We start from the raw sequence: 27,569 nt of genomic DNA, 5'->3' as shown, positions 1-27,569 counted from the left end.
GGACCCTCCATCACGGAAGGGAGAACATCTGTAAGCAAACGATATTTTTTCTTTCGGTTCTGAGGAGGACTGGTGCCACAAAGGTGGCGAGAAAAACTTTCAACACCTTCAATACCAAATGGTATGAACACGAAGCTCTATTACTAATTCAGAAGGTCAGCCTGCAGCGCAAGTATTGACCCGTCGTGACTCCGTAGCCTCCCACTTCTGATTACCACAGGCGCCAAACGGACGTCCGTGGCAGACCGGGAAGACAAACAAACGATTGCGTCAAAGACAGACTGTGCGGAATAAGACCTCGTAAGACAAACAATGTCCCAAAAAAAAAACCGAAAAGAACAAGAGCGTAAACAATCAGAATTGAATTTGGCGACGAGCAGTCGATTAAGGTGCTGCCGTATTCAGTTTATAATACGACGTCTCACTGTCCTTCGCCTGCAGCAGTGACCAGCAGAGCTGATGGATGGTCGTGACTGCCTATTTTAACCAAACTATGATTCGATGCGTGGTTCTTACTTTTCCATGTGATCGCGAATCGAGATGAGTATGATCTCCAATGAAGGACCCGAGTAAGCTGTCCACACGCATTTTTAAGCGACTCTGGCCGGCACCGCATCCCAAGCATATTCCGGCAGCACAATCACGTTTGAACAGTGATAGCGCAAAAAAATGGGGACTGAGGTGCTTGACTTAAATTGAGAGAAAATTGAAGATTACACACCCCGGCATCTAGGCGAACAACCGATCCCTGCTCATAGAGCGGAGCCTGTCACGTAGCCGGATGTTTGACAGATTATTGGAAAATGGTGATGAGATATTAGGCGTCTAGCAGAATAATCGGAAAATACGAGGGAGGCAGCCTGGCCATGTAGGAGTAGAAATCCCTCCAACAATTGGTGACATTTTCCGCAGTGCGCGAATGACGCAGTGAATTTTGTAGGCCTGGTTTGAATGTGAACATTTTTAGAATTCGACACAATGGGATAAAATAAAATTGTCCTCTGTCGTATCTTTCGCGGTCATGCTAAACAGCTCTGGGAGTAATTGGTAGCCTGTATTCTTGGAGGCATTTTCACGAACATCAGGAGGCATAAACGTGCTTCATTTCGATCTCTGGGAATAAAGCTACCGAACGCGTTGCTACACAATGGAGACTTGTGCCGAAGGCGAAATGCCGTAGGTATCCCGGACCTCAACCTGAGGATCCGCTTGAAGATAGATTTGGACCAGGTTAATTGCAGGTGCAACGCTGTTCGCAGCCGTTGAGTCAACACGAATTACGCCCGGAACAAGATGTGTCTTGTAGGTTTGCTGACCAACTACGTCAAACCGAGAAGTTTCCCTGAAGGCCGTAGACAACAAAATTGCTGAATTGTCATAAGTCCGGAGGTACTGGCCGCTTTTTCACGCTAATCATGTTTTTCTCCGAATTTTTGTCTCTCTCAGTGTTCTGGTATGAAGTGTTCGTGGTGCCGTCGCAGCTATCTAAGATCCCTGCTGACTGAGAAAAGTAAACGATTCACAACGCGCGACAGTCTTGTCTAATCTCGGTGTGGCGTCGACCTACCAACAACGCGTGATAGCGCGGCTTTGGCGAGAGACCGAAACAATATCAAAAGAGTATTTATTTTTCATTATAGACTGGTCACAGCATCTGAGGAAAATCTAGTCAAGAACCTCTTGACACCTATAGACACAGAGCCGAGTCGAACACGTGCGCGAGGCTTTTTTTTGGAAGGCCCATCGCAGCAACACAGGCTGCAGAGTCGTTCCGTTCATTGATATTTCTTTCTTGTAAAAGGGCATTCTAGAACAAAATGCAAGATAGAAAGCTAATAGCGCTTGGAACGCTTGTCGCTCTGAAGAGCCGAGCTCGGGTCACGAGAGCAAAAAAAAAAAAAAACACTCTCGGACGCATCTTTGACCACAGCGGAAATTTGACGACGGGCAACCTGTGAAAAGGGCCGCCGCACTTCTTCAATGGTTCGCTTGCATGAGACTTGTGCAGCCATCCGTCTGTACTTTTCGAGAGTCGGGAAAACAGTAGGCTCTTCATGAATGCCCAGCGCTTCGACACAGGTCAGCGAGCTCAAAGCGAAAGACAATGAAGGGTGATGGCACTTTTACTGGTGCTGCTGCAGGCTTGGCGCGACATGCGCCGGCGCGTGCAAGCAGCCTCGTGAAAGTCATTTTTATGAGCGGCCAAATTGCGGCACGAATGGTCTAGTCAGGAAAAAAGCTCCCCGCAAAAGCGGCAATATATCACGCTTGATGGATATTTCCAACCTTGAAGTGAATTCTATCGGCCAGGTGTTTCGCGCTGACGGCGGGCGCTCCGGTGATTTACCCGGTAGCGCGCTGCGACAGAAACGATCTTTTTCTTTCTAGTCATCCTCGAAGAGCAGGGATCTCGCAAAAGCGGATGTCTGCTCAGGGTCCGTCCGCGTTCCCCGATTCGCGCATCGACGTAGACTGAGTCGGTCGCAGAGCTCACGGAAGCCTGACGGCGACGCTTCGAAGCCATGAAATCTGGAACGCTTGGTAAAATCATCAAAATGCTGACGCCACAAAATACTGAAGATTATGGAGATCCTCGGACGACACTGGAATCGGGCTCGTTTTTGTGACTGATTTTTGGTTACACAGAAGACAGCAATCACTTTTGTTAGGCAAATGGAACCTGTGAGATAGTCAACTAAAGTAGCAAAGCCTATCGTGGGGATAACCAAAACACGGGTTGTTATATGCGGTGTTGAACCGTCAGGCGGGGCGATCGTCGTCGGCTGTCCCGCCCCGCGTAACAGGTCTCGTTCTTTGTACGCCTTCAACAGTACTTTTCAAATTAGATATACGTCCGGATACAGAAGGCGCGTCGACTCGCTCGCGTACGGGCGAGGGAAAAGCGCGGCAGCTCAAGCGAATGTTGACTGGCCAGCCACAGTAAGCATTTGCCTTCACTTGTCACTCGCGGGTCCCCCGTTGCCGGGTGTATGTCTCGTTTCTTTAAATCAAAAAATTGGATTGGCTTCAGCAATCTATTTGCAGTGGGTATTTTGTCAGGTATGCAATGCTTAACGCATGCGCTGTTTGTTTCATTTCCAACGATTACTATTCTTTTCAACATGAATCTCGGCTCCTCAAAACATCCATGACTTGCGTCTCCTTCCGCCAAATAGCGGCGTCCGCAAAAAGCAATCGGATCTGTTGCATCGCGGATGACTACATATTTGTTATCCACGATAAACCCAACTTACATTTGGACGCAATCATTTATTTTTTGACAAGTATCCCATGAGCGCCTAGAGTAATGTAAGTCAGCGGATGATCAACGCGCCGAATCGCGGCTAGACTGCCAGTAGCAAAAAAACAAGGCTTTAGAATCAGCCATCTGCCAGCTCGAGTAATTGCAAATGACGAAGCGCACATCGAGGGAAGCATTTTTTGAGCCTTCGGCACGTTGACGGACAGGTAGAAAAAAAGCAACAGATAATGAAATGCTCAATTCCTTGCAGCCTGTATAACGTTTCTTATCTCTGTCGGTCGTGTCAGATCGTATCCGGAAAGAGCCGCCAATTTGACTCATCTGATTCTGTGAAGAGGATCTCGCGAAAACGGTGCGATGTTGTCAAATGAAAAACTTTGCCGAAGCGGGTCAACCGGGGATTAGGACAGAGGCCACGCTACACTTATCCTACATGCTGGCTTCACCAACCTTCCTTTTCCAGCAGCTCTTCTGAAGCTCAGGTCGTGGGACTGTTTTCAAAAAGCAGGGCGATGAAAGTGTTCTGTCTGACAAGCGAATGTCGTTGAAAATCAGCACAAAAAAAACGGATAGCTGGCCGCGCCTGAGAAAACATACTTTGTATGAGTATTTTGCTAAGCTGAAGCAGGACGAACGCCGTGCCTTAGCGTAGCGCAAAGGCAAGACGACGATACACGCCTCGTGTTATCGGCGCGACAAATGCGAGTCGCGAACAATAGCTAGCAATCTTGGTAGCATCCGGTGAAAACGACAAACCATCAGTTTCCTTTTGTAAAAAGCACAGAGTAGCCGTTCGCCAGATGATGGGAGATACGTTTTGACAACAAATCATCAACACTCGGACCGTTTTTCCGTTAGCCATTACAATTGCGAATTACACATCTTCCGATAGAAGCAAAATGTCGTTCGACACACAAAATACGTCCCTAGTTGCCATGAAGATTCGGAACCAAGCAAGTATATATATGAATGGCTGACACGTTTTTCGGAAGCTGCTTCCTAGAACAGGCGTCCGACAGTCCTTGTGCAGGAACTCGGCATTGTGCAAAATGACCATTTGTTTTACACGCCGGTGCTCTGTTGGGTAACTGCGTTCAACAGCGTGATGATTAGTAAGTCAAAAAAAACAAGTATTATTGAAAAAAGCGGCTGAACAACTGTCGCGCAATCGAAGGGCGAACACCACGGGATTTCACCATTGACTCGGTTTTTTCCGATTTGTCGCATATGACGAACTACGAATCGAACACAGTGTCAGGAAGGTCGCGGTTTGTACTCCGCACGATTGGTGAAGACTCTCGAACAATTGTCGCTCGCCTCCCCAAAAACATCCCTGGAGGGTAAAACGGTCTTCACTCGTTCACCCATCAATGGTGCCAACGACTGGATACCAGTGCGCAGTGCGACAACCTTTTGGCGGCAGCTCCCGACTAGCGTCTCTTTTCAACTTTTTGCTCCAGGGGGCTAACAGACCATTCGCTTCACTTCATGACGCTGCTGCTTGACGCAGTCGCCAAGCCGTTGACACAACGACCGTTCCTGAAACCAGTCCACCATCAGCAGTGCCGCCAAGGACCCGATCTGCTGTACGGAAATACACAGGAGCTGAACGATGCAATGGCAGCGCTCCTAGTTCGCGGTTTAGGGCGTGGTAGTCAACTCGGGACGCGGGACAGTCGCGAAGCTCAGCTGGTTTCGGCAACAGTGTCATGCTGACTCAAGGGAATCATGCAAGCTCTGACGCGGCGGAGTCCGGAGGCTTCCGAACGGAAGCTCTCCATGTACACTACTCACAGCCCAAGAATCGTTGTCTAGCGCGAGAGTCGCTGTCTTGTGTGTCCTGTCAAGTCCACAAGACTCACGATGCTCATTTATCACGCGTGACAGAAAAAACAAAGGAGCGCCCATTCGTGGCAATATTTCTGTATCACGCGCATCATTTCCAAGGTGTTTTCTCACTGTTTCGCCAATGTGCTCGAAGCACGCACGGTTGCAATGAAGCAACCCAATGACCTGGCAACCAAGGCGCTAGAGAAGGGACAACGGTTGGGAGTGAAAAATTGCTAGTAATTTTAGGCGGTAGTCCTGATTAGGTTCTGCACCGGAGGTAGGAAACCTGGTGCCGCAGCAGCATTCAAAGGGATCAAAGCAAATCAGCGAGCTACCCAAGCTGGCGACATCCGTAACGTGAAGGTTCTGGATAGGTATGGCTTTCAGCCACGGGGTGCCGCTATTAGCTGGTGTGACAGTGAGTTGCGCATTTGTTGCGACACAGTTTCAATAAACTCTAGCAGAACACAATTGGGTCAAGGCAGACCTGCGGCCCGCTGCCCTCTACAGGTTAGGTAGCCTGGCGGCCTGACCAGCAGCCCAAACTGCGCTATGACGCGCGGTGGTAAACCTTGTATGTTTGAACGTACCCGTAGCTGCAACAGAGGCAGCAAGGTTCTGCCGTACCACGGAAACTGTCATCCGTTGCCACGTCAGTAGTAGAACCTTTGCGAAAACGCTAGGTGACCCTTGGGCAGTGTATCGGTTCGCCTACCGACCTTGTCTGTTTCTGCACTAAGCAGGACCTGTCTCTTCAAGCCTCGATTATTAGACAAGCTAGACCAACGGGTAATTGAGGCTCTCTGAAAGCTCTGCTTCCGCCAGTCAGAGGCGACGATACAGTCATCTTGAAACAAGCCTCCAGCGGGTACTCAAGTCCAAGCTTTACACAGCCGACTCGGCAAGTCGGAGAAGCTCACCTCGCGTACTGAAAAGTGGTAAACGCAAGGAGCAACATCGGCTCCTTGCCGTGAGTTCACCACTACACAATCACAGGCAAGACCATGCGGCGGCATGTTTGCGCAACCCGGCAGACTCACGTTCCGCGTTTATACGGACTGTGCTTCAATGGGGAAACCTGGCTGAGAAGATTCCCAACAATCGATTGCTTCGCTGAAGCATTAGCTTTCCTGAATTGAAGACAAGTGACGGCATAACATATATAGTTTGTACACTACTGCAACGTATATCCAATTTTTCTTCTTAACGTGCTACTACCATAGAGCCAGGACTAGGGCAGCTGGTGCTTTTGGGTAAAGAAATTCAAATGCGTTCGTGCGACTGCGATTAATGTACGAACTGTGACACGGCTGACGGGACCCAACGGCCATCTGGTATTGAGCACTTGTGTTACGTGGATTCGAACGGTGAGGTGTCTGTCACCCATTGCAAACTGCTTGGCGTTACCCAATCCGTTGCAGCAGCTCAATTAGGACGTGTCCCGGTGGTGCGTCCAGGTTGCGCTGAAAGATAGTCTTCGCACTTCGAAAACAGCGGCAGTGCTCTACAGTGCAAAATAAGCTGCGAGCGGACAAAGCAATATGCAGTGTGCTGGAATACGGTATCTAGGAGCCGCCGGGGAGTGACAACTGCTCCCACACCCTTGAGAGGCAACCCCACCCGGGTACCTCAATCAAAGAAACTGGCTCGCAGGATGCCCCTGTGATTGCAGAGCTAGCAATCTTCAGCAGTACTCTCCTCTATCCTGCCGTGTTGGCTGGTAACAGTATCACCCGGGCACAAACGAGCTGGCAGATGCCAGTTACCACACGATTGAGCTGGAGTCTTACAGACCAACTCTGACACTGGATAGCTTTGTAACTCGCATCACCCGGCGCATGGATCAGGCAGCAACGATAAGACGCTAAGACCCGGCTCGAGATAAGTGCACCAGCTTTCAGCGCCAGTGGGATCTCGTTGGCTTTCGAGCCCAGCGGCTGGGAGTCAAGCAGCCCGTGAATCATCTCGACGCATGCATCAGGGGGATTACTTTAGGAGTCACGGGCGGCATATTAGAAGGCTTTGCCTTGCCGTCGTTTTTCTTCAACGTGATGCAGGATACACTAGAGGGCTTGTTTTTTCACCAGAATCCAGGAATACAGTGCCAACAATGTGTGGAGTTTGGTAAACCTATTGTAGGAATGCCTCGCCTCCGACTCCCCTGATCGCGATGTTTTTTTCGATGCCTCTACTTCTCGAAGCCTTCCTGTTGGAACTCGAACCGCAGTCGTGGTCTGCCATAACCGGTTGCTGGTCATAACATTTGTATCGCGAGCGCTGTACGGAACGTGCACCTTGGCTGACACTCTACTTCGGACTTATATGGGGATAGTCTAGTGGACATCTATTTCCTCATTGGTCTCATGACTTCTTCCATTACCTTTCCATGCTCCATCAGAAATAGATTCAAAACTGGCGTGGTACTGCACGGTGAGTGGGAAGCAGCGTACGCGCAGCCGGCTAAAGTAGCGGCTCTCTGGAGCTGGATAGACGAAAAATTATCACTGCGTGATAAAACCGATTACCATGTACCAGGCTGAGGCGGTCTATGACATAAGCGAAAAAGAAAAGGGAGGCAGTAATGTTGACAAAGCTCATTACAGCTTGGGGGAGACGAGGCAGGTTAAACACGAGGGTCTCGGAAAGCAAACGAAAAGAGGGAACTCTCCGTGCAATAGCGACTACGGCCAGCGCTATTATCGGGGCTGGAAAGATGGCAACCAAAGACATACAATAATTCCTGGAAGGGGCCTTAACGCCTGACAGCGTTTGGCTATAAGAAGTCACGTAAACACCCTTATCACATGCAACCACCAATACGAGAAGGAAGGGGCCGCAGAAGTGAGTATTTCCGTTGAGCAGCCTGCACCAAGAAATGCCACCATCTATTTAGGGATTTAAAAAATACTAAATCCTCGAAAAGGAGCTATGTTTCCGAGAGAACCACCAGGCCCCGATTGTCTGCGCACAAACGGAACATTCCTTTTGAACCCGCCGAATAAATTTTCTTGTGGTTCATATCTTAACGGAAGATACTGGACGCATTTCTTGCGTGAAATGCTCTTTGATGCTCGAAGAGGGCGGAGGAATTTGAAGTGTCGAATGGCAGCTAAGACCTTTTTAACCACGGCAGCGCGGTGGTCGAAACGAGGACGACCATGACCAGAAGGATCCACGGCGCCCACACGAGAAACCAGTCACGCCATCTGGGACATAAGAGGCAGCGGGAGGTATAAAGAATTGAGCAGAGCATGCTTGGGAGATCCTCTTGACACCGAGTAGCAATACACACCCCATAAGATTATCCGGTGCACTAGAAGGAATGAAGCAGACGTGCAGCTGTCGATAGAAAAAAAATGTGTGTATAAGGGGCGTGCATCGTGGGTCACCCCGTAGTGGCATGAATGACAAAATAATGGAAGCTTTAACTTACGTCAAGAAACGGCCGTGGATTAGGAGCTGCCACCATACGTCAAACTGTGTCCTGAAAGCCAATCAAGAATATGGGCAGACTGAGACGAAATTGCCTTCGTAGCAGAGAGGGCAGCTTCCACCCGACACGTCCACGCCGGCGGACAAGTTCGACAATGCTTCGCTTATGCGCCAGAAGCCGCGCCGTGGACCCCCTGTGCTGAAACCGCGGTGCAGTCGGTCAACTGCGCCGCAGTGCCTACCAGTCTCTTCGACCATCGTACGCCATACGATTCAGCGCCTCCGCCACGTGATGGTGACAATTATTACTGAAAAGGAGCCATGCACAGAGCCTCGGCACATAATGGGAAACTGCAGGAAAGATGCCAAAAAAGAGCACATTTGGCGAAAGCCAACCCTCGACGCGATAAAGCACTGTGGCCCTTTGCCCCATCGGAAAAAACCGATGAGAGACGTGTGACAGTGGCGGTGAGATCCAGAGGTCCAGCACGGACAGCGATGCATCGCACGCTCACCAGAAAAGGTTATGTGACGTCTCGCGAAACCGTGTGTCCGCTGCCTGGATTGCCATATCATACGCCTACAAAGGTAAGAGATGTGACATCAGAAGCAGATGTACCACCCGGCGATGTGGTTCTACAGCACGAGATACCTGCCCGGTAGTGGGGGTGCCGCACTGCGGCTCTGGACAATTTTGAAGGCAACAGACCGAGATCTTTCGATCCACAATGCCTCGGCCAGAAACGGCTGAATGCCGACTTCGGAGCCATCAAACGCATGGAGATCGGTGGACTGAACGCTGTAGACGAAGTCTACTGAGAAAGCGCACAGAGTGCTTACTGCTGCATCGACGGGAGGATGCATACGTTCGCGCTCAAGACGCCATGCTCTCATCGGCCTGTGAAACTGCATTCGATCTGTAAACAGAGTCATCAGCCACGGATGTGAATTTCAGTCTGCGTCGAAGGTGCAGTGGAGCAACCTCTGTATTATACACCATACCTAGCGAATATGATGTCAGCAGCCGTAAACGAAATCGCAACGTACATAGCTAACTTCCGAATGACTGACAAAAATGTGGCAGCGACAGCACTTGAAATGAGCTGGTCACCACGACCGGTTTCTACTCACCGACGCTAACGAAGTACGGTCCGGCGAAGTCGTGCACCACGCCCTCAGCAGTGCATATGCCTGAGCATCAGTAATTTCGGGGCAGGAGCGGCGGAAAGCTTGGGGAGCAGCGATGAAGGACCGAGTTGACCTCGACGTGCTGTCGGACAGTGCCTCTTCGTAACACTTCCATCACTGCGTATAGGGTGTGCAGCGTCGGCTCTGATACGAATGATCATGGGAAAGCAGCCTGAAGCCGCCTTCAAGTCTCGACAAAGGGTTTGTGTCGGTGTCAGGGCGGATGCAGCACAGTGCGCCGGGTTCAAACGCAACTGGCGAAAGCCGGGCGATCTGAGCAACCCACGAAGACACACCTACCTACGTGGCCGATAAACGGAAAGAAGGTCGTCAAGCAGGGCAGGTAGGTCCAGACGACGCAGTACGGATGCTACGCAGACAATGCGGCAGCACAGAGAGCAGAGGACGTCCATCATTTGCAAATCGCACTTCTTTCTGCTGCCAGATCCATTCAGCGCCCAAGAGACCTTGCCGGCGCCTCACTGGGGAGCAGCCAGCTGATGCGCAGGTACGACCCTTTTCGTGTTCATTATAAACGGTGATGGAGAATGTCTCCGTGGTATTTTCTCCCTCGAGTCTTACCGCCGTATACGAATTCCCTCCCGCCTGTCTGCCTGTTGCCGAATGTCGGGCGATGAACAACGACGCATAGAAAACCAGTTTTTCGCAGCAGTAACTCTTGACCTCTGCGATGCCGCTGCGGATTGATAACGGCGAGTTAAGCTTACCCGGTCCGCCATGGCTGCCCCTTGCGATTGGTGGTAAGAACAATCGCCTTCCGTATTTGTATTGAATGCCGACCATGTCGATGAGTCTGGCAGCAGCCGGTGCCCTGGTGCTGTAAACCGGACAAAAGCATGCACTAGCGTGACAGGAGACGGACGCTCTTTAACGCAGAACTAATCAGAAAGAGGCTGCCGATACCAGTCAGTGAACTGAAAGTGCACACATCCGACCAGGAGGAAAGCCATGACCTCGCCGGTAAACGACGGAGTTTCGAGGAAGAATGCCCGCCAGACTTCAACGCGGCAAATATCAGAGAGCACCGAGGAGGTTAAAGCGCGCGTACACGTGCTGCGCTTGAGAAAACATATGTCGCACATGGAGGGAGTCATGAAGAGGGGGCATCGGCTGATGTCGACTGCATCGAATCCGAACGCTGAACATCATCTACATCATGATGCACATCGAAATTGCTGCCACGTTATGCAGTAACCATATCCGGACACAAAGATACGCACGAAGACAACGCGAAGGATCACGCTGCTGGGAATTATACTCAGCAAGGAAATGGAACGCGAACACCAATAGTCAGCCCCTAGACCCCCTGCCCCCCCATTTCAGGAACTTCCTCGGCAATGTAACCTCCGCACAAGTGTGCCATGGTATCTGATAGCTTGACAGCATCAGTCGCACCCGCGCAGGGACGTCGTTGCATGATAATACATTCGGCAACAAGGGCTCTAATAATAATACCAGCCCGCGGTCTGGCATCCACCAGAGGGCGCAGTAGGTAAAGACCAGAAAAGACTTGTCCATATAACCCATTTTGTGGATGGCTATCCTGTACGGTAACCGGAGCGGTAACCGGAGCAGCGTAGAGGAGTGAGCTCGCTGCCTTTCGCCTGCCCACCTGCCTGGGCGTGTGGCCTGTCCCCGCGATGCCCACCGGTCCGTAGCTGCTGCAGTTCCATCGGATCCGAGTTACGCGTGAAAGATCCCCCTTAATGCTAGACAGAGAAAAACATAGGGGGCCTACAGTAGACTTAAATTTGCTTTCGCGTCTCAGCGGACTAACGGCCCGCTGCCGATGGACGGGTGAGCAACGCTGGTAACTCGTGTCGGCGGGTGGCGCTCAGAGCAAAACGCGACAGCACCGAAGTCACATGAATAGTATATGCTTGTACTGAAGCATGCAAGACATCGGAAAGCTCAACTCTATACACTTGCAAGCGGGGACAAGAAAGCACGTTGCACAGTCGAGAGTGACTGCTTCATCCCCCTGTATGTCTTGCAGCGCGCGGGGGTGCTCGACACACGAATGAATGCCAAACCCACCCTCCCGACAGCGGAAAAAAAGACGCCACAAGGACTGCTTCTACCGACGAAAGAAGGATTTATCAGTTCAAAAGCTACTGAAGAGTAAACATGCTGCAAAAGGGGGAGCTCTTGCTTACAGCACATTCGGTCAGTCTCGAAGCTTCTTTTCGACAGTGAAGCAAATCGCATGCGTCACCAAGCGAAACAGTGCATGCGATTTAGTCACGACTGCAGTGCATGACAAAGAGGGTTTTGCTTGTTTACTGGCTTCAGGACGGGAAGAGTGAACTGCAGATGATTCTCACGTGATTACCGGCTTACAGAAGAGGGGTGTTATTTCGTTTCCAACAGTCCGCAACCGGGGAGACGACCTCGGTCTGTCGGAAACGGTCACTGAGGACGAGCGGACCACCGCATTGTTTGTAATATTCCGCTTTGTCGATAAGTACTAAAGGCTGGGCTGACATGCCCACCGGCAGCCTTCATTTCCGTTGAGTTTCCCAGTTATTCTTGTACTACACTGCTCTGTGGGGGGCTGCCAGATTCCCTTGCGACTCAATGGTGTGCTTTTAGAAACCCAGCCGTTTCCGTGTAACCTCGTAGTCGCACACATTCGCTCGTTGCACAGTTCCAAGCTGTGGTTGACTGCCAGCACGGAAATATCGCTGAGGGACTTTTCTACTCCCTTGCATTCCAGCCGGCAGACACACGTTTCGGGGCTGGGCTGATTTTCTGCAGGTACCGTCGGGTTCGAGCAGACTCCAGCGGGTATGCACACTGCCACGTCCTGCCTCTTTCTGTACAGTGACGGGCGGCCCGGGGAGGGGCGGGGGGTCGTCTGGTAGGAGTGTGTTAGTTGTCTTCTGAGGAGGGAGGTTTGCGGTAACCATAGCAACCTCCGTTGTCCATCAGAGGACAGATACGTACCTAGAGCCGTCATCAGTTAGGGTGTGCCGGTTTTTCACGCTTTCGTCCGGGCACCACTTCCTCCACTCCTGAGAATCTTTAGTCGTTGCGTCTCATTTCCGACATGAAGGGGCGTACGCCGACAGTCACCTGTCGACGGCGGAACGCCAGTTCCTCGCCCTCGTATTTCCCTGGAGAGTCGGTGGCTGGGCCGTCGGCACTTCATCCACCAGCTTTCCTCGTGGTACCGTGCTACTCTCCGGATAATCGAAAACTCCGACAGGGCCTTGCCGCACCTCATGACGCCCCGCCAAGGGAGTACAACGGACAGCGAGCGCAGTGGTGCTTGACGAACCGGAGAAAGCAACAAATGATGGGAGGTCTCTCTCGACCGTCTTTCGGGTGGCTAAGCGCTGTAGCCAATCACTGGAACCGATCCAGTAATAGGCCCGCGCCTGTGCCGTGGGGCCGCTCTGATCAAGCAAGGATCTCAACCGCCGCCCTCTCTTCTTCGATGACCGCGGTCAACTCGCTGCCGAAACGGCATAAGTCTTCTGACAACGCAATCTGTCAGGGCGATGAAGATGCGGTCACTGCCTCCAACGATACTCAGTCGCCGGAAGCTGTTCCCATCGAAATGCTCGGACCATTTGCACTTTCGCGCTCCATTATCAAAGCCTTCAGGTGAGAGTCAGGATTTCTGAGTCTATTACCCTACACTGATCATGCATTATGTGCGTGATGTGCTAGCTGCTCATGTGTTGCGGAAGCGTGTATACCGGCGATTTAGATCTCTGTTTGCCAACAGCAGCGTATCGTTGACAGGCCTTTCTTTCTTGATCGACAGCCTTTCCGTCTCGCGTGAGGGGCCTTGACAGAGACTAGCAGAGCTCTCCAGTGCTGTGTCGTGCCGTGCGAACAGGGAAGACGAAAGAGACATGACCCTGTGGCGCCGGTTTGCCTGTCGCACCCAAGTTCTTTTGCCGTCGCTGCCTCCGTCGTCTCTTGTTCCCGTCCTCGGCGCGTTCGCTACCTTGGGCTACCGAGATCGCGATCTTCTTGGTGGCGCTGCCGAAGTTCTGATTCCGCAGCTTTCTCTATGCACAGGAAAGGAAGTTTGTCGGGTGACTCACCATTACGCTCAGCTTCTGGCTCGGCATGACCTCCTCTTCTCAGTGTGTGCCCGAGAGCTTGCTCGGCGAGCACACGAGTTGCAGCCGAATGAGGTCGCCCGCGTACTTCACTCCTACGCCCGTCTTGGTTACTTTCATCCTCACCTCTTCGCTGTCCTCCGTCGTAGACTTTTCGAGGTATCAAAACAGCTCGAACCCGGAGCCCTTGTCCTAATTGTGTCAGCAGCCGCAAGGTTAAGACTTTGCGATGAGAAACTGCTCGCCGTTGTTTCTGCAGAGATCTGCCGGCGTATCGGCGATGTGAATGTGAAGGGGCTTGCGGTTGTCGCAAATGCATGCGCTGAATTGGGAGTAGGGAACTTGTTTCTGCTCGAAATATTGGCGGATGAGGCTTTCCGCAAACGCGCCGAAAGGCGCCCGCAGGACGTGGCACTCCTGCTTCGGGCGTTGGGAAGACTCGGGCACCACTGCATGAGCAGCAAAAGACAAAGAGCTCTCGTGGACGACTTGACACGTGATCTGCCCAAACACCTGAAGAAGTTCTCTTTGGAGCAGGTGTGCATGACAGTTTCAGCCCTGTCCCGTCTGTGGAGAGACACGTCGGCGGTGCCTCGGGATGGACCCTCGACTCGGAACGACCTGTTGGAAGCCCTGGGAGACCGCGTCGGCGATTTAGCTCCAGAGCTAACTCCACAAAGCGCAGCGGCTCTCGTTTTTGCCTTTGCAAAGCTAGGCTACCGACACGGACCACTGTTATACCACGTTCCAGAGCATGTGGAGCGGTTTCTACCAGATTATAGCATTGATCAGCTGGCCAAGATATGCTTCGCGTACTCCAAGTTGCAGGTGCCAAACGCCCCTGTTTTGCAGTTGACTCTTCAGCATCTCCCTAAACTCCTCAGTCGGGCAAGGAGGCAGGGGGCGGCCGAGGCAGGAATGCGCAACACAGGGGAAACAACTCGTGAGCCTTCTCCTGTGAGGCCGGGGAAAACCGTTGTGCCACATCAAGTAGGGGAAGCTGCCTGCTCCGATACGAAAAATAAGCACGCATCCAGCGAGTCCTCGATGCGTGATCTAGATCTAGGTGGGGGGACAGCGATACTTGAATCGGAAGGTGTATGTCGCAACCGCGAGGCCAAAGACGACTCTGGCGGTGTCCTGCGACCTAGGCGCAAGAGCCAGTCCCGCCTTGTCCGGTTGTACGCTGGGCGAGCCTCCGACAGCATCCACCATGCTTCATCTCTTCCTCCCTCCTCTTCACCGCCTGCCGCTGATGATAATGATGTCGAGTCAGGAAGCTCGGATCGTTCATCTGCACTGAAGCTTGAGGGTAAGGGCTCGGAGAGGAGGCTTCCAGGGGGCCTTTCGTTCGCGTTTAGCAAAGCTTTGGTCAAGGTTGGCACAGACGGGCAGCCCGAAAGCTCTGCAGCGGATCCCACCTCCGGCTCAATCCAGCCACGTCTTCACTCGGTTCTTCGAATTCTTCGGGCGATGCTACAGTTGAATATTTTTGACAGAGAGGTGAGAAGGCGGCGAAAATTCGTGGGGAAACTGTACGTTTCAGCTAATGCTCGAGCAAGAGATGCTTCCTCATCTGTCCGCGCACTCTTTTGTTCCACAATTCTGGTTGTCATGACACGACGTAGAAGACGCAGATTGTACGGTTTCAGAGAGGCCTGAGAGCCACAACACGTGTCTCAGCGAGCCCAGCATGTCGATTATTTGCTGTGTGATGCAGGCGCTTACAGTGATGGGAGACCATTTGGCGGAACGAGCAGCGGAGATGCCATCCTTTGCTCTCGTTACAGTCGTCGATCTTTACGCTTCTCTTGGGTTTCTGCACCGGCCTCTCATCGAAAGGATCCGAATTGAGCTTCGGGTGAGAGCGTGAAGCAGACTGAATTATCGAGCTCGGGGTGGAAGCGCCCTCAGCTTCAGAGAGTACGAAGCTGCCCCCACAGAGCCAAGTGGCTAGAGACGTGTAACCTTCTTCGACTTTCCTCCATTTCGATTCTCTCTTTTGCGTTCTCTCTCACCTACGTTCGTTCCGTACGACTATAGACTATATATATATATATATATATATATATATATATATATACGCACGTCGGCGCGACCCGTGCACCTCTAGCGGGCTAACCGCACTGAGAGCACATGCGTCGTCACGCGTGTTGGCTGTGTGCCGTATGGAAAATTTGCTCAGGACCCACGCGAGGATATCAGTTTCACCCAAACAGAGCTGCGGCGTTTGTACGACGCCCTGCACGTTAGGCTGCAGCTTTCGCCCTCTGAGTTTGGCGTGCTGCGCGTGCCACAGACTGCTGTGGATGGGTCCACGCCACCGTCGTCGAAGAGAGAAATTCTGACATGCGCTGTGTTGCGCGCCTCGGCTCACCTTGATGCCACAGGCGGAACCTCTGGCGCCATATTTTCGGAAACCCAAAGTGCCGACAGGCCTGGCCACGGACATGAGGGCTCAGCGAAGGCAACAGGAGAGGCGACAGAGACGGTAGCGCCCACCACGTGGTTGTACTTGCATGTTCCCGCATATCTGGAGAAACTTCTTCAACCAGACGTGCAAGAGGCGATCTCATGCGTGGCTGAAGACTCTGAGGCTCTTGAGGCAGAACTGCGGTCATTTGACTTCCCTGTGGCGCACACTGCAGGCTTCCAGGAGAAAGCCTCATGATGCCAAGTATAATTTCGCCTCCTGCGTTAGAGTTAATGTGCATAATTCTCTGGTGTTACCATTTTTCGTATTCCCATTGCGTTTCCCCCTCATTGTAGAGAAAAAGGAGAGAGGACTGAAATTCCAATGAGTCCCGAAATTCGTGGCACAATTCATAACATTGGCCTGCCCCCCTTTTCTCCGTGTCCCTGAGTGTCCTCCACCAGCGAACGAAGCACAAAGAGCGTCGCTGCAAGAGCGACAGATAGGCCCTTGTAAACGAGATACGGTGCGGTAACGTATGTCCGAAGCATAGTTCCGGACAAACATTACCGTGTGACGGCAAAGCCCGTGGACGCGTGGACCAAGACCACCGGATGCCGTGTGATGGAAACATTAAAGGAAATGGAACTACGTTCATCTGTTTCTGCTTGACACGTTTGCCTTCACAGCTGTCGTGTATTGGTAAACATATATATATATATATATATATATATATACACGCGTATGTTCGTGTTGAAAAAGTGGCCGAGGCAAGGCATACAGGGAAACACAAGAATCATACGCCTTCTAAGGCACATGGTACCTGCACTACTGATTTGGGTCATATCTGCTATTATAAATTTCAGGAAAAAGTAACGGAAGGACACTGCGTCTAGTTTCGGGCATGGACACGGCAGGTCCGCCGTCACGGCGACTTCCCCTGCAGAACGGGTCGTGTTTTACGAGGCGAGCGGGTGATATGCTGGAGGTGGTCGTTCCGCAGATACACTCAGGGATGCCGCCGGTTACTCTTGAGTCGGCGTGCCGCCACGTTCCTTATTCAGCGTGCGCTGCTGTTCTTCCCATGGGCGTAGCGCATCTTCGTAATCATCGAGCTGTTCGTAGTACAGATCTAACAAATCGGTACACAAACACCGCTCTGCCGAAAACACATGACTTAGACATCAAACCTATGTCGATGTTTCTGCGTTAGGTCGCATTGCAAACCGGCCTATACACGCAGAAAACTGTGCGGTCGCATCTTTTGTGCAGCCCACCCACTTGAAAGGTCGTCCTCGTCAGCTCGTCTCCAGCAGTATTCTCGCTGTTTGACAACCGAGGTATCTCATGTGAACTGCAGAATCCAGCTATCGGACCCCTGCTTCACGAATTGCAAAAGATATTCGGATAACAGCTTTCAGTCCAGGGTCAAACCAATTGACGTACCGAAAATGCAGCGCTCGCAGCCTGATATGCAGCTGGGACACATTCCAGCAACAGACGGAGAACAAACAATATTGCGGATGTAACCGGGACGAGCATCAGATATCTAACACTGCGACGGGCTGGCGATTTAACGGATTCTAGTGGCTCAGAAGCCAGTGAGACGCCTCCAGTCACAATATGAGAAAAACAACACCGGATGGGCGTAGCGGCGGCCACGACACATCGCTATTTCAGATCTCCGTTGTGGTAGATGTGATGGAAAAGCCTGACATTGGTGCTAAGCGGAAGAATATCCCCACATAAAAAGTGCCTGTAAAGTGTACGTCATCGCTGCGGCATGCCTTCGCACGCACACAGTCTCGGTACTGCAAAGCCGCTCCGAAGCTCTGGGAGACCTGCCTCATCAGCGTGGTGCGGTTGTTCGGCCAGATACGTGCCACGCCCTCTGGGACATTGTGGTAATAACCCCTTCACAGCGAGTCTGCGGGTCGGTGGCACGGAGTCCCGTTTTGCGCCATACCAGTCTTCCGGCTCTGGCTTCCAAGGTGGTACTGGTTTCTCAAACAGACGACCGTTGTCAGCGCTTGCGTTTCTTGCTGACGCGCTTGCATTTTTGGATAGTGGAGTTGGTCCGGCACATTCTGCAGAACCAGCCTCCTCGTCTAGGACGGGAACAGCGATGCTCTTCGTACGTACGACTAGTTGGCGCACTCGTTGGACCAGAGCTCGGAGAGGGCGCAACCACAACAGGAACATCTGCGGGTCCAGTTGCCATAGCGACCTCCAATATGTTCTGTCCTACGGGATTGGCGCCACCCTGTAGAGAAAAACCACCGGCTGCGACCAGCATTGCCCAGAAGCGGCCAGCGCAATAGGTACGGTATGGATACGAACATAAATCTTAGACTCGAGGGTCCGGTTCTTGTACATGGAGGCTTACGCGGTAACTGGAAAACTGCATTACCTGTACCCGCCAGCGGTGACTTATGGCGAAGAAATTTCTATGAGTTTAGCGCATTGGGGCAAAAAGAGCATAATTCTCAGCTGTTGCGGCCAGCAAGGTTCATACCGGACCACAGGACGCGCGACCCCCGGAATACACGAGCAAATCAGAATCGCCGAATCTCACAGCCACCAGCGCCATTCTGCGGATGACCACAAAACGCACAGCTTCGGCCAACAGAATCTACATGGCAACTTCTATAACGAATGCTGCAGTCCTGATATCCTTCCAAACACCCCATGACGCCGACTTCGCACCGGCGTGTACAGTCAGAACATTGACCGAACCCCTATGCATCGTATGGACAGCATTCAAACCATAATTTGAAAGTTTCTGAATGTGTTTGCGGTGACAGCAGCCAGCAATAAATGATTTCTGCACTCAGAGGCCGTAAAGGGAATCGAAGGACGGCTCGAAAGGTTGTTTCTTTTAACTTAGTAACAGTGCCGACAAGGTTCAGAGGATGATTAAGGCTCTCAAAACAGTCAAAACACAGAAGCCTTTTTGCTCACCTCGGATATGCATTTAGTTTACACGCTAAAAATGCGTCGTGAGCTACGGCGTGAATCAATAGGGACAAATATACGCGGAGTACAACTTCGAAAAGTAGATCCGTGATTATATACGGAAGAAAGACTCTGACACACCTACAAAACTCGCCGGCCCCCGCGCGTCGACTAAGTATGTACGTCGACTAACTACCCACAGAAGACGTGGTCACGGAATTGACTCGGCTAGTCGATTACCGCAAACTACGCCGAACATGTGCATTTTTATGTGTATGACACATCGGAACTGGACAGCCGCGGCGGTCGACAAGTGCAGGAATGCCTGTGCGTAATTTAGGCATAGTGAAATGCCTCCTGGACGTCAGGTTCATCAGGCGGGTACATATGGAAACGGTGCTCCTGCGGGACTATATTCCAAAGCCTGCCCCGAGGAAATACTGGCATCAGGGGGGTGGTAAGACGCCGAAGAATGGAACTCTGACTGTGACCTATGAGAGTGTTTGACGGATAAAAACCATACTCATTGTGATCCACATTCGCAATGCCTTATCGAAGGGTCCTCCCTCAATCATTGTCACTATAGTGTGCACGTGGTTCATCCTCTTTTATCGCTAGCGACGCCGTGAGGAAACCCTCGACATCGGAAGCAGAGGAAAAAAGACTGAGTGTATTCCACGGGCAAGCACCGGCGATACACTGATTCGCATATCTTGATCTTTCTGAAAAGACAGAGCTTCAGGATCTTTTTCATCAGTTATGTGGGGTGCTCACCGGCTTAGCAGTTGTCGCCCGCCACACATTTCGCGACCGGTAGCTGGTGCGAGGTACGCGCCTCGTGGCATCTGTGCATACCTCAGGGCTCCTGAGCCACTTTCGAAGACAATGGAACATAACTCGATCCACAGTTGTTACGAGCATGCGCAGACAGAGCGGAACTCAGAAGATTCGATGGAGACCCAGAGGGCGGTAGCTTCCTTCAAGGGCGAATTTCGAGGCTGCACACCTTAAATTTGACGCCTCTGTAGGTGACGCCATAATAAGGGGCCGCCACACGGCATCGCGCTCGCACAGGGCACGTATTTTTGCTTATACCGAGCTCTGCACAGGACCGCGACTGTACACCACACGCAGCATGTCTAAATTCATATTGAAACTCGAAAGACCGGCACGGCGATACAGTACGAAGCGACGTCGATTGCGCACAACTAGCTAGTACGCGGTTCGATTCTGGAATTCCACTCCCCGCGAGCGCCGACAAGGTCGCATTTTCCAGGCTCTCTCCTAGAACGTGTGAGAAGATCAGAGGCAAACATTTAGGACGAGGTCAAGCGCACCTGGAGTTTTACTGTTGACCTCAGATAGAAAACAAGATAGCCGACTCTCGCAACATCCTGAGACTGACAGATGACGCTGAGTTCCACGGCTGGCCATTGACGAGCTCAAAAAGCTGGCGACGCGCCGCCTGGCGGTACTCTTCGCTGACAGACAGACATTGCCACATCCTCAGGGGTCTCTGGTCACGTCTACGCATCGTTGCCAAATTCGCGTAAAGCGCATACACTGCAGTGATGATGCTCACAAGACAGAACAGTCTTTTCCGGTGTGGCACTTCAGATATCCGGCGTATTTTTCCATCGCATGCAATGAGGCGAGCGTCCACCCGTAAGCTCAGCAGCACGTTTCTAAACCAAGACTGTGGCATTCTCACTACGTGATATGCCCTACCACCTTGATATTTCTTTATTGTGAGTGCTGTGCCACTGTGTGGCCTCGTTGGTTGTCACGGAAAGCGCCGACTCCTCTACTGGAGACGACGAAATCTGAGCTGCCTTGTCTTGCGGCAGGCCACCATGACGGTAAGACGGGCTTCCGCTAATTTTCCCGCTTTGGCCGGCTCTTTCAACTCATCGTTTCGTAACCGTGCGGCAGTTCAAGCTGAAAATACGCGGTGCAAATTTTCGGAGTGTGTGGTGCACAAAAAAGGACCGAACAACAGCGAGGCAGCACAGCTATCCTGTTGGAGAGGTTGCAAGTGACCCCGTTCTCCCGCCCCCCCTTTCCCCAAGCGTACTAAGGTTCGTTAATGCGTTTGGCAAACGAGACTCGGAGCATGCAGTAAGAGACATTTTCTTCGGGTGATACACGACGCGGTCCCTCTTTCTCAGAGGAGAGTTTGGTCACGTTGCTGCCGCGCAGTGAGTCCCTGGCAGCTCTATCTGCCAGCGGGTTCGTCGTCACGGGGTCTGCTGGAAATCAAGATGGCATCAAGCGATTCCCTTTTCTTTTTATTGAACAACGTGTGGGTTGCGCCTACAGCCGTGTTCAGCAGCCGCGCTAATAGCGCGTCCTTGGCTGTGTATTTGCCTGCCACGGTGTCTCAAGCGCATTCAGGGTGCCAAATCGCAGCGGGTGGATATGCAATCGACGTTGCCCGCCCAGGTGGGGATTCGGTTTCTCCACATGGAAAGTTTCTATTGATCAATGTGAACAGCTCGGATGACTTGGGAGACAAACTTGATGAACTGGTCCTACACTCGTTTAGGAATTGGGGGCAGTCCTCCACAAAGTTGAAAGCTGTTAAGATTCATGTTCTGCGTTCGCTTCTATCAGATTTCAATTTTCATCGCCCTCCTCTTCTGCCACTTCTGCTGCAACCAAATTGGGGACTTCCTCACACGCTGCGTGCTGCCGCATGGCGGAAATATCAACCATGGCACCACTGCCCGCGCCGAAAGCCCACGGCGGGGCTCCAACAACAGGCACCTCATTTCGATTCTTCTACGGAGCCGCCATTGGAGGCTGTCTTTCTTTCCATCTTCTCTTGGCAGCCCTTGTTTTCTTCCCTCGTGGACGTAGGCGCGGCGCACGCTCTAGGCATCCGGCCGACAGTTCTTGAAGCGGCGTCGAGGGCGTTTCTTGCTGCAGCGCTGACTCGACGTGAAAACGCCCTTCATATCAACAGGTCTTCGATTTCTTCGTACTCACAAGCAAGGCAACACTATGGACACTTCTGCCTCGAAGCTGCTGCCGACGCACTTGCGCTGGCGGGGACGGTGAACCTCTCTAGCGGCCGTCGTGACGCGAGGCCGTCGAGGGCTCGCGGGCAAGATGAGTCCAGTAGCCTGCTACACGATGGTGGGTGCGCAGAGGGTCCTCGGCTGTCTGCATCGGTTCACAGCATTGTTGCCGCCGCTTTGCTCGCAAGGAGCTGTGACAGGAGTCTTGCAACTGTGTGCCCTCGTGTCACGTTGATGCGAGCTATTTCGTACTGGTGGTGCCTTGAGCAGCTGCAGCTCCCAGATCCTTGGTCTTCATCCGGTAGCGGGGGAGGAGGACCGAGGCACAGGGCACCGTCCCGCGGAGAGAATGGATGGGTTCCTGTGGTCCTGAATCACCGTTCAGAAGCACCCTCACCTTTTACACCGTTAGGTGGCGACTCATGCTCGCCAACACAAGTCAGCCCCGGGAGCTTACTGACGTCCCCGAGTGGGAGCTTGAGTCTTGCACGCGGTGGGGGGGGTCCAGGCACAGTCAGCACTAACGATTCCATGCGAATTACGCCGGGGGCTTCGGCAGCTGTTGCCTCCTCGGGAGCAAGCGGGGCGTCCGACGGCAGGACCGCGACCTGTGGTGATCTTTACCTCGTGCGGGGCAAAAACATCCCCAGCAGCGGGAACCGCCTGCTCCAGCAACTTCAGGACTCGTTTGACTCGTCTATGGCGGCAGTGCTGGAAAGACAACATGAATCTCTGATTCAACTTCGAGAGAGGCAGAGCACGGAGATGGAGGAGGCTTGTGGGCGTCGAGAGGAACGCGGGGTGGAACATAGTGGCGGTGAGGGGCCGCGCAGTGCACGGCACGATGAAAGGCTAGGTGCAGAAAGCGTTGCAGCACAGGACGAGATCAAATCTGCTCTACGGTCAGAGTCGCTGATGCCGCCACACAGCGCGGAGGCGAGCGAAACCAATTCTACTGTGAAGTCTGGTGGCGGAGGCTCGCCAGCGGAGGACGTCGCCGGTATGCGAGGGTCACAAGGCACCCTGGGTCGTACCAATGCGGGGTTACAAAAGGGAAGCGGTTCCCTAGATGCTGCTGAGGAGAGGCCGATCGTCAGCCCAAGTTGTGAAGTGGCAAAAACGGTTGAAGCACTTGTGTTGCAACACGTAAGCGAGTTCGAATTGCTCGAACTGCACTGGCGAGCTGAGCGAGTCCTTCTGAGACAGCAACATCTGCAAGACTTGAAGGACGTGGCAGTTGATCTGTATCTCCTCCACAAGGCGGCAGTGGACGGGCAGGACAGCCCTTTGATTCTTCCTCCACTTCCATCCGCTCACGAGAGCGACCTCCTCCCTGCAGACTGGCACTCTCGTAACTACGGGGGGTCGGTCTCCCAGGAAGCCTTGTTGGGGCTTCACCAGAGGCAAGGCACCGTTGATGTGGTAGGGGGGACACACACGCGTGGGAGGACCTCCAGTAACCGGCTTTCTGCTGAAGAGACATCAGTTGAAGTCTGTAACCCGCACTGGCACGAAGATCGCGCAGGTGAAGGCCGGCGTACGATGAGTCGGTCCCCTCTGTTTCCAGCCAGTCCCATTTCTGCAGGTGGAGGTGGGCGTGCGACCAGGGGCCCCGTTGACGAAGTCAGCTCCGGAGAGATGGAAGCATCGTCGAATTCCTTCGGTACTCGAGGACTGCCGTCGACAGAGCGAAACGCCGTCTCATTCGGCGCTTCGCAGCACCAGCCACTAGCATTACCTCCGGCGTTGCATATCGTCACTCCGACCAGCGTCCTACGGCGATTGATTGAACACCGCAGGAAACAACAAGAGGAGCGCGCAAAGGAGGGCGGCAATCAGGCGGTAAAGGACTGGCGGCAAGGCACTTTATCGGGGGTAGTTGGTTCTTCGTCTGCGCCAAGGGACGCACGGCTTCCTGTATCACGCCGTAGCAGTTGCGGTGAAGTGACCGCAGGGTCCGCCTCATCCTCTGAAAGGCCTCGCGCTCGATCGTCACGGTCGTCGCTTGTGGCAGTGGAAGGTGGGGCGAGTCCCCCCTCCTCTGCAACTCGTAGAGGGGATCAAGTAAGGACTCCGCCAAGCGCGAGAGCAGCACGAGAGCCGCCTAGCTTTCCAGCGGTTGTAGACGTCCGACCCCTCTTGAGCCCTTCAGTGTGGGAACAGAGGCTGCGGTGCTGGCCAGAAGAGCAGATGCTGAGACGGCTCAAACAGCATGCGATCCTACCTCTCATGTTTGGTCAACAACGGAAGAGATGCTTCGTCATTCGGATTTGCACAGGAAACGTCACAGATATTGCCCAGCACGCGTCATCGGCGAGTGCCGGAGGAGCACAGCTGTGTTCAGCTTCCGGTGGGGTCGAAGCAACGACTCTGCGTACACCGGAGGGCCGCTTCGGTCAATTCCGAACTGGTGACGCGCGCCTCGCATGTCATGAAAGCTCAAGTACGTTTTCGGACTCTTACGTGGACTATTTGTGTGGCATGTCTGCGGCGTATGACTACCATGCAACGGAGTATCCGTCGCGTGCGGATTTCTTTTGGATCGACTCTGTCGCATCCCCCTTCACTGGACGCAGCTACTGTTCTGATGACGCCTTGATGGGCGGGGCACCCCCGCCGGGCGCAGGCGGCGCATGCTACCGCAGAGGTAGTTTGGCCTCCATAGTGACAGCGCGAGGGACGCAACTGGGCATCAGCCGTTCGGGTGAGGAGGAAGCGGATTTGGGGAGGTCTGTGTCTGCAGATGCCAGCGCCCTCCTCGGCTTTTCAAATTCCTCAAGTTCTCTAGGTCGGGCGCCGTCATGCGATCCATTCTCACACACGGTGTGCATCAAGGCTGCCGACCACGCAAGGTGCCGCGGCTGCTCAGGGGGGATTGGAAATTGCTGGTGCTCATCCTCCTTTTCTCTGGTCGGACCCCGGCCCCAGCCGCTCGTCGCGATAGTCCTGCCAGTCGCTACTTCGCTGAAACTGCGGGCCCCCGCGTACCAGCGGTGGCGCGCGCAGACAGCTGCAGCCAGTGACTTTGTCTTTCCTGGAATCGATGAGCAACGTCGGATGCTGGACGTCCACCTTAGGCGACGAGCCGTTGCTCAGAACCAGGGACTAGCTGAAGGACCCGGTAGCGTTGGAGGAACCGGCCACGTGACAGCAGTGTCTGGAGAGCCTGGAACGTTTCCTTCCGCAGCCCCTTCAGCACTCGAAGTCGGCGAAGTATTTATCTCTCGCCACTCAAACAACGGCGGCGCCAGCGTTATCTTCCATTTGGTCGTGTCCGGGGCAGCTCCGGCCTCACGCAAGGCGATGCCAGTGTCTGCTGTTGGTAAACTCGCAACGGCTGTGCGCGGCAGTGAACTGTGTCAGAGAGACGCTGTAGTGACAAGCGTGACAGACAGGGATTATCTGAGACGAATGCGCAGTACGAATTCAGGTGGCAACGACGACACAAGCGCAGGCAAGCCGCGGTTTGATGGGGACGACACAAAGGAGCCCGAGTCAGATTTATGCAGGCTGGGCGCAAATGAGGACTCTGGCACTCCAGCCAGCGGGGACCCGAGCTTTCGAAATCCGCCTCCGAGTTTGGAGAAGGCTGTGCACAAGCCTCAACAGGACTCAGCTCTTCTGTTGGGCACCTGTAAACTCGAGCCAGAGGGTTTGCTTCCGTCTGAGCTTCAGAGAGGCCTTAAAGAGGTTCTGAGCGTTGCGAGCACGGGGGGGATAAGAACCCTGACAATGCCTCTGTTGCTGACGGATGGAGGCGCAGCGGACTGTTCTCTTCCCTTCGCGCTACTTCAACGCCGCGTGTTCCAGGTGTTGCGCTGCCTGATAAATGAGCTAAGATGTATTGCGAGTTCCAGCGAACGTAGTCCTCAACTGCGGCAGATTGTGCTGGTGCTCCCCCAGCAACAATCGCAGCGGCATGAAGCAGGCAAGGGCGCGGCCAAGGGTGGAGGGGAGGTCTCGGCAGGGGATGTTGATGGAGAGCGGAAAACTCAAGATGAGAGGTGGATGAACGGCATTCTTCAATCAACAATCAACTTCATCAGACACAGCACACACTGTTGCACCCTTGTGAGGTAATGGCAGATATGGCCAGACAGAATCCGACAGGGTTACGCATTCCCTACCGGACGGCAAGCAGTTATATGTACACTTCCGAACTGCAGCGATTCTGTGAACCTTCACCACAGGTAGGAACTGAGAATTCAGGTTTCGCACGCCGCGCCGTCAACTGCTGCTTGCGTATGATGTGGTCCAGGCATCACCCGCGGGTGTGGAAGTACTGCTGACGGGGGGTCTTTTCAATAATAAATTTTCTCCAGACGGGAAATAGCAGCGAATACTTCGCTGGCAAACTGTATACACTAGGGTGGCATTTGTTGTGGGGGACCTTAGCGGGTACAGGTTTCACGCGGTACTTCTCGTTCGACCAGGATTCGTGCTTGTAGCTTGCTCGCGAACTTTGACTGATTGCAAGGTCATTTGAAAAACTGCTGAAACATGTAATCAACTTGTATTCGTGCAAACTCGGAAGGTGCTCAGGTGGACTAACAAGGCCTGGAGACCGCGTACGAACGCACAGAATCTGGCAGTCCAGTGGTCGGTATCTGGCTGGTAGACCCACAATCAAGCTCTACTGGTTATCCGCCTTGGCGGGGACGCGAACCCTTGCCACAAAAATCAGGGATGGGGCGTAGCGCGCTGAACTTCAGCTGAAAAGTCGCTTCAACTGCCACCTCCTGAATCCGTCTTGCCGGGGCCGATGTCGCGGGAACACCGTGGTGGCCTCACGCCTGCGGTGGTGACGAAGTGAACAAGCACGCTTCCCTATATGTGGGACATATGCACCGAGAGCTTGCTTCTGAGAAATTAGTATGAGTCTCTCTTGCTGCACGACGAAGCACGCTCAAGGAATCCAGACGGAACCATCTACGTTCACCGCAGTCTGCCTGATGTATACCTCATGCACCCTTTACAAAATGGCGGAACTGCTGAGATCTTTTGTTCACTACGAGTGGCTTCCTGAGTGCCATGAACAAGAGTGTGTTGTGCAAGTAGTCTCGAACGCCCTTTGAAAAAGAGACCGACGCTGCTGACAACTAACCAATCACCAGAGACTGGCTCTTAATAATTCAATTAGAGCATTCTCGGGCGCAGAGTCTGCGACATCGTTACTACAGTCGGAGGGACTAGCCTGCCACCGCCCGATGTGTGTATCATGTTGCGACACCCCGTAGGCATTAGGCGAGGCGACTGCATGTATCTCGAGCTGCCGAGAAGGCGTGGTCATGACAGCGAGCAGGAAGCAATACGTCGTGGAGAATTGCGAGCTTCTGGTGCTTGGGCCATGACGTGGATATAGGACTTCATAT

The 27,569-nt window shown here is 53.0% G+C and overlaps 3 protein-coding genes across 3 annotated transcripts; 2 read left to right on the top strand and 1 right to left on the bottom strand.

Moving 5' to 3' along the window:
* Positions 1 to 8,201: 8,201 nt before the first annotated feature.
* On the bottom strand, positions 8,202 to 11,896 carry BESB_010560 (transmembrane protein; the record flags this gene model as incomplete). The annotated part of the gene is made up of 10 exons (XM_029359810.1): positions 8,202 to 8,298; positions 8,526 to 8,576; positions 8,767 to 8,832; positions 9,040 to 9,104; positions 9,365 to 9,441; positions 9,656 to 9,715; positions 10,013 to 10,082; positions 10,441 to 10,550; positions 11,346 to 11,435; positions 11,890 to 11,896. 10 exons carry the CDS (start codon positions 11,894 to 11,896, stop codon positions 8,202 to 8,204), a joined length of 693 nt encoding a protein of 230 aa, XP_029222723.1.
* Positions 11,897 to 12,782: 886 nt separating this feature from the next.
* Positions 12,783 to 16,480, top strand: BESB_010550 (uncharacterized protein; the record flags this gene model as incomplete). The annotated part of the gene is made up of 4 exons (XM_029359809.1): positions 12,783 to 13,342; positions 13,581 to 15,312; positions 15,530 to 15,670; positions 15,995 to 16,480. 4 exons carry the CDS (start codon positions 12,783 to 12,785, stop codon positions 16,478 to 16,480), a joined length of 2,919 nt encoding a protein of 972 aa, XP_029222722.1.
* A 4,958-nt stretch (positions 16,481 to 21,438) lies between these two features.
* BESB_010540 (uncharacterized protein) lies at positions 21,439 to 26,277 on the top strand (the record flags this gene model as incomplete). The annotated part of the gene is made up of 1 exon (XM_029359808.1): positions 21,439 to 26,277. One exon carries the CDS (start codon positions 21,439 to 21,441, stop codon positions 26,275 to 26,277), a length of 4,839 nt encoding a protein of 1,612 aa, XP_029222721.1.
* Between the last annotated feature and the right edge of the window lie 1,292 nt (positions 26,278 to 27,569).

Source organism: Besnoitia besnoiti, chromosome I, assembly GCF_002563875.1.
Source record: "Besnoitia besnoiti strain Bb-Ger1 chromosome I, whole genome shotgun sequence".
NCBI lineage: Eukaryota > Apicomplexa > Conoidasida > Eucoccidiorida > Sarcocystidae > Besnoitia > Besnoitia besnoiti.
Note: the sequence above shows the minus strand (reverse complement) of the source record. Positions and strands in the feature narration are given on the sequence as shown.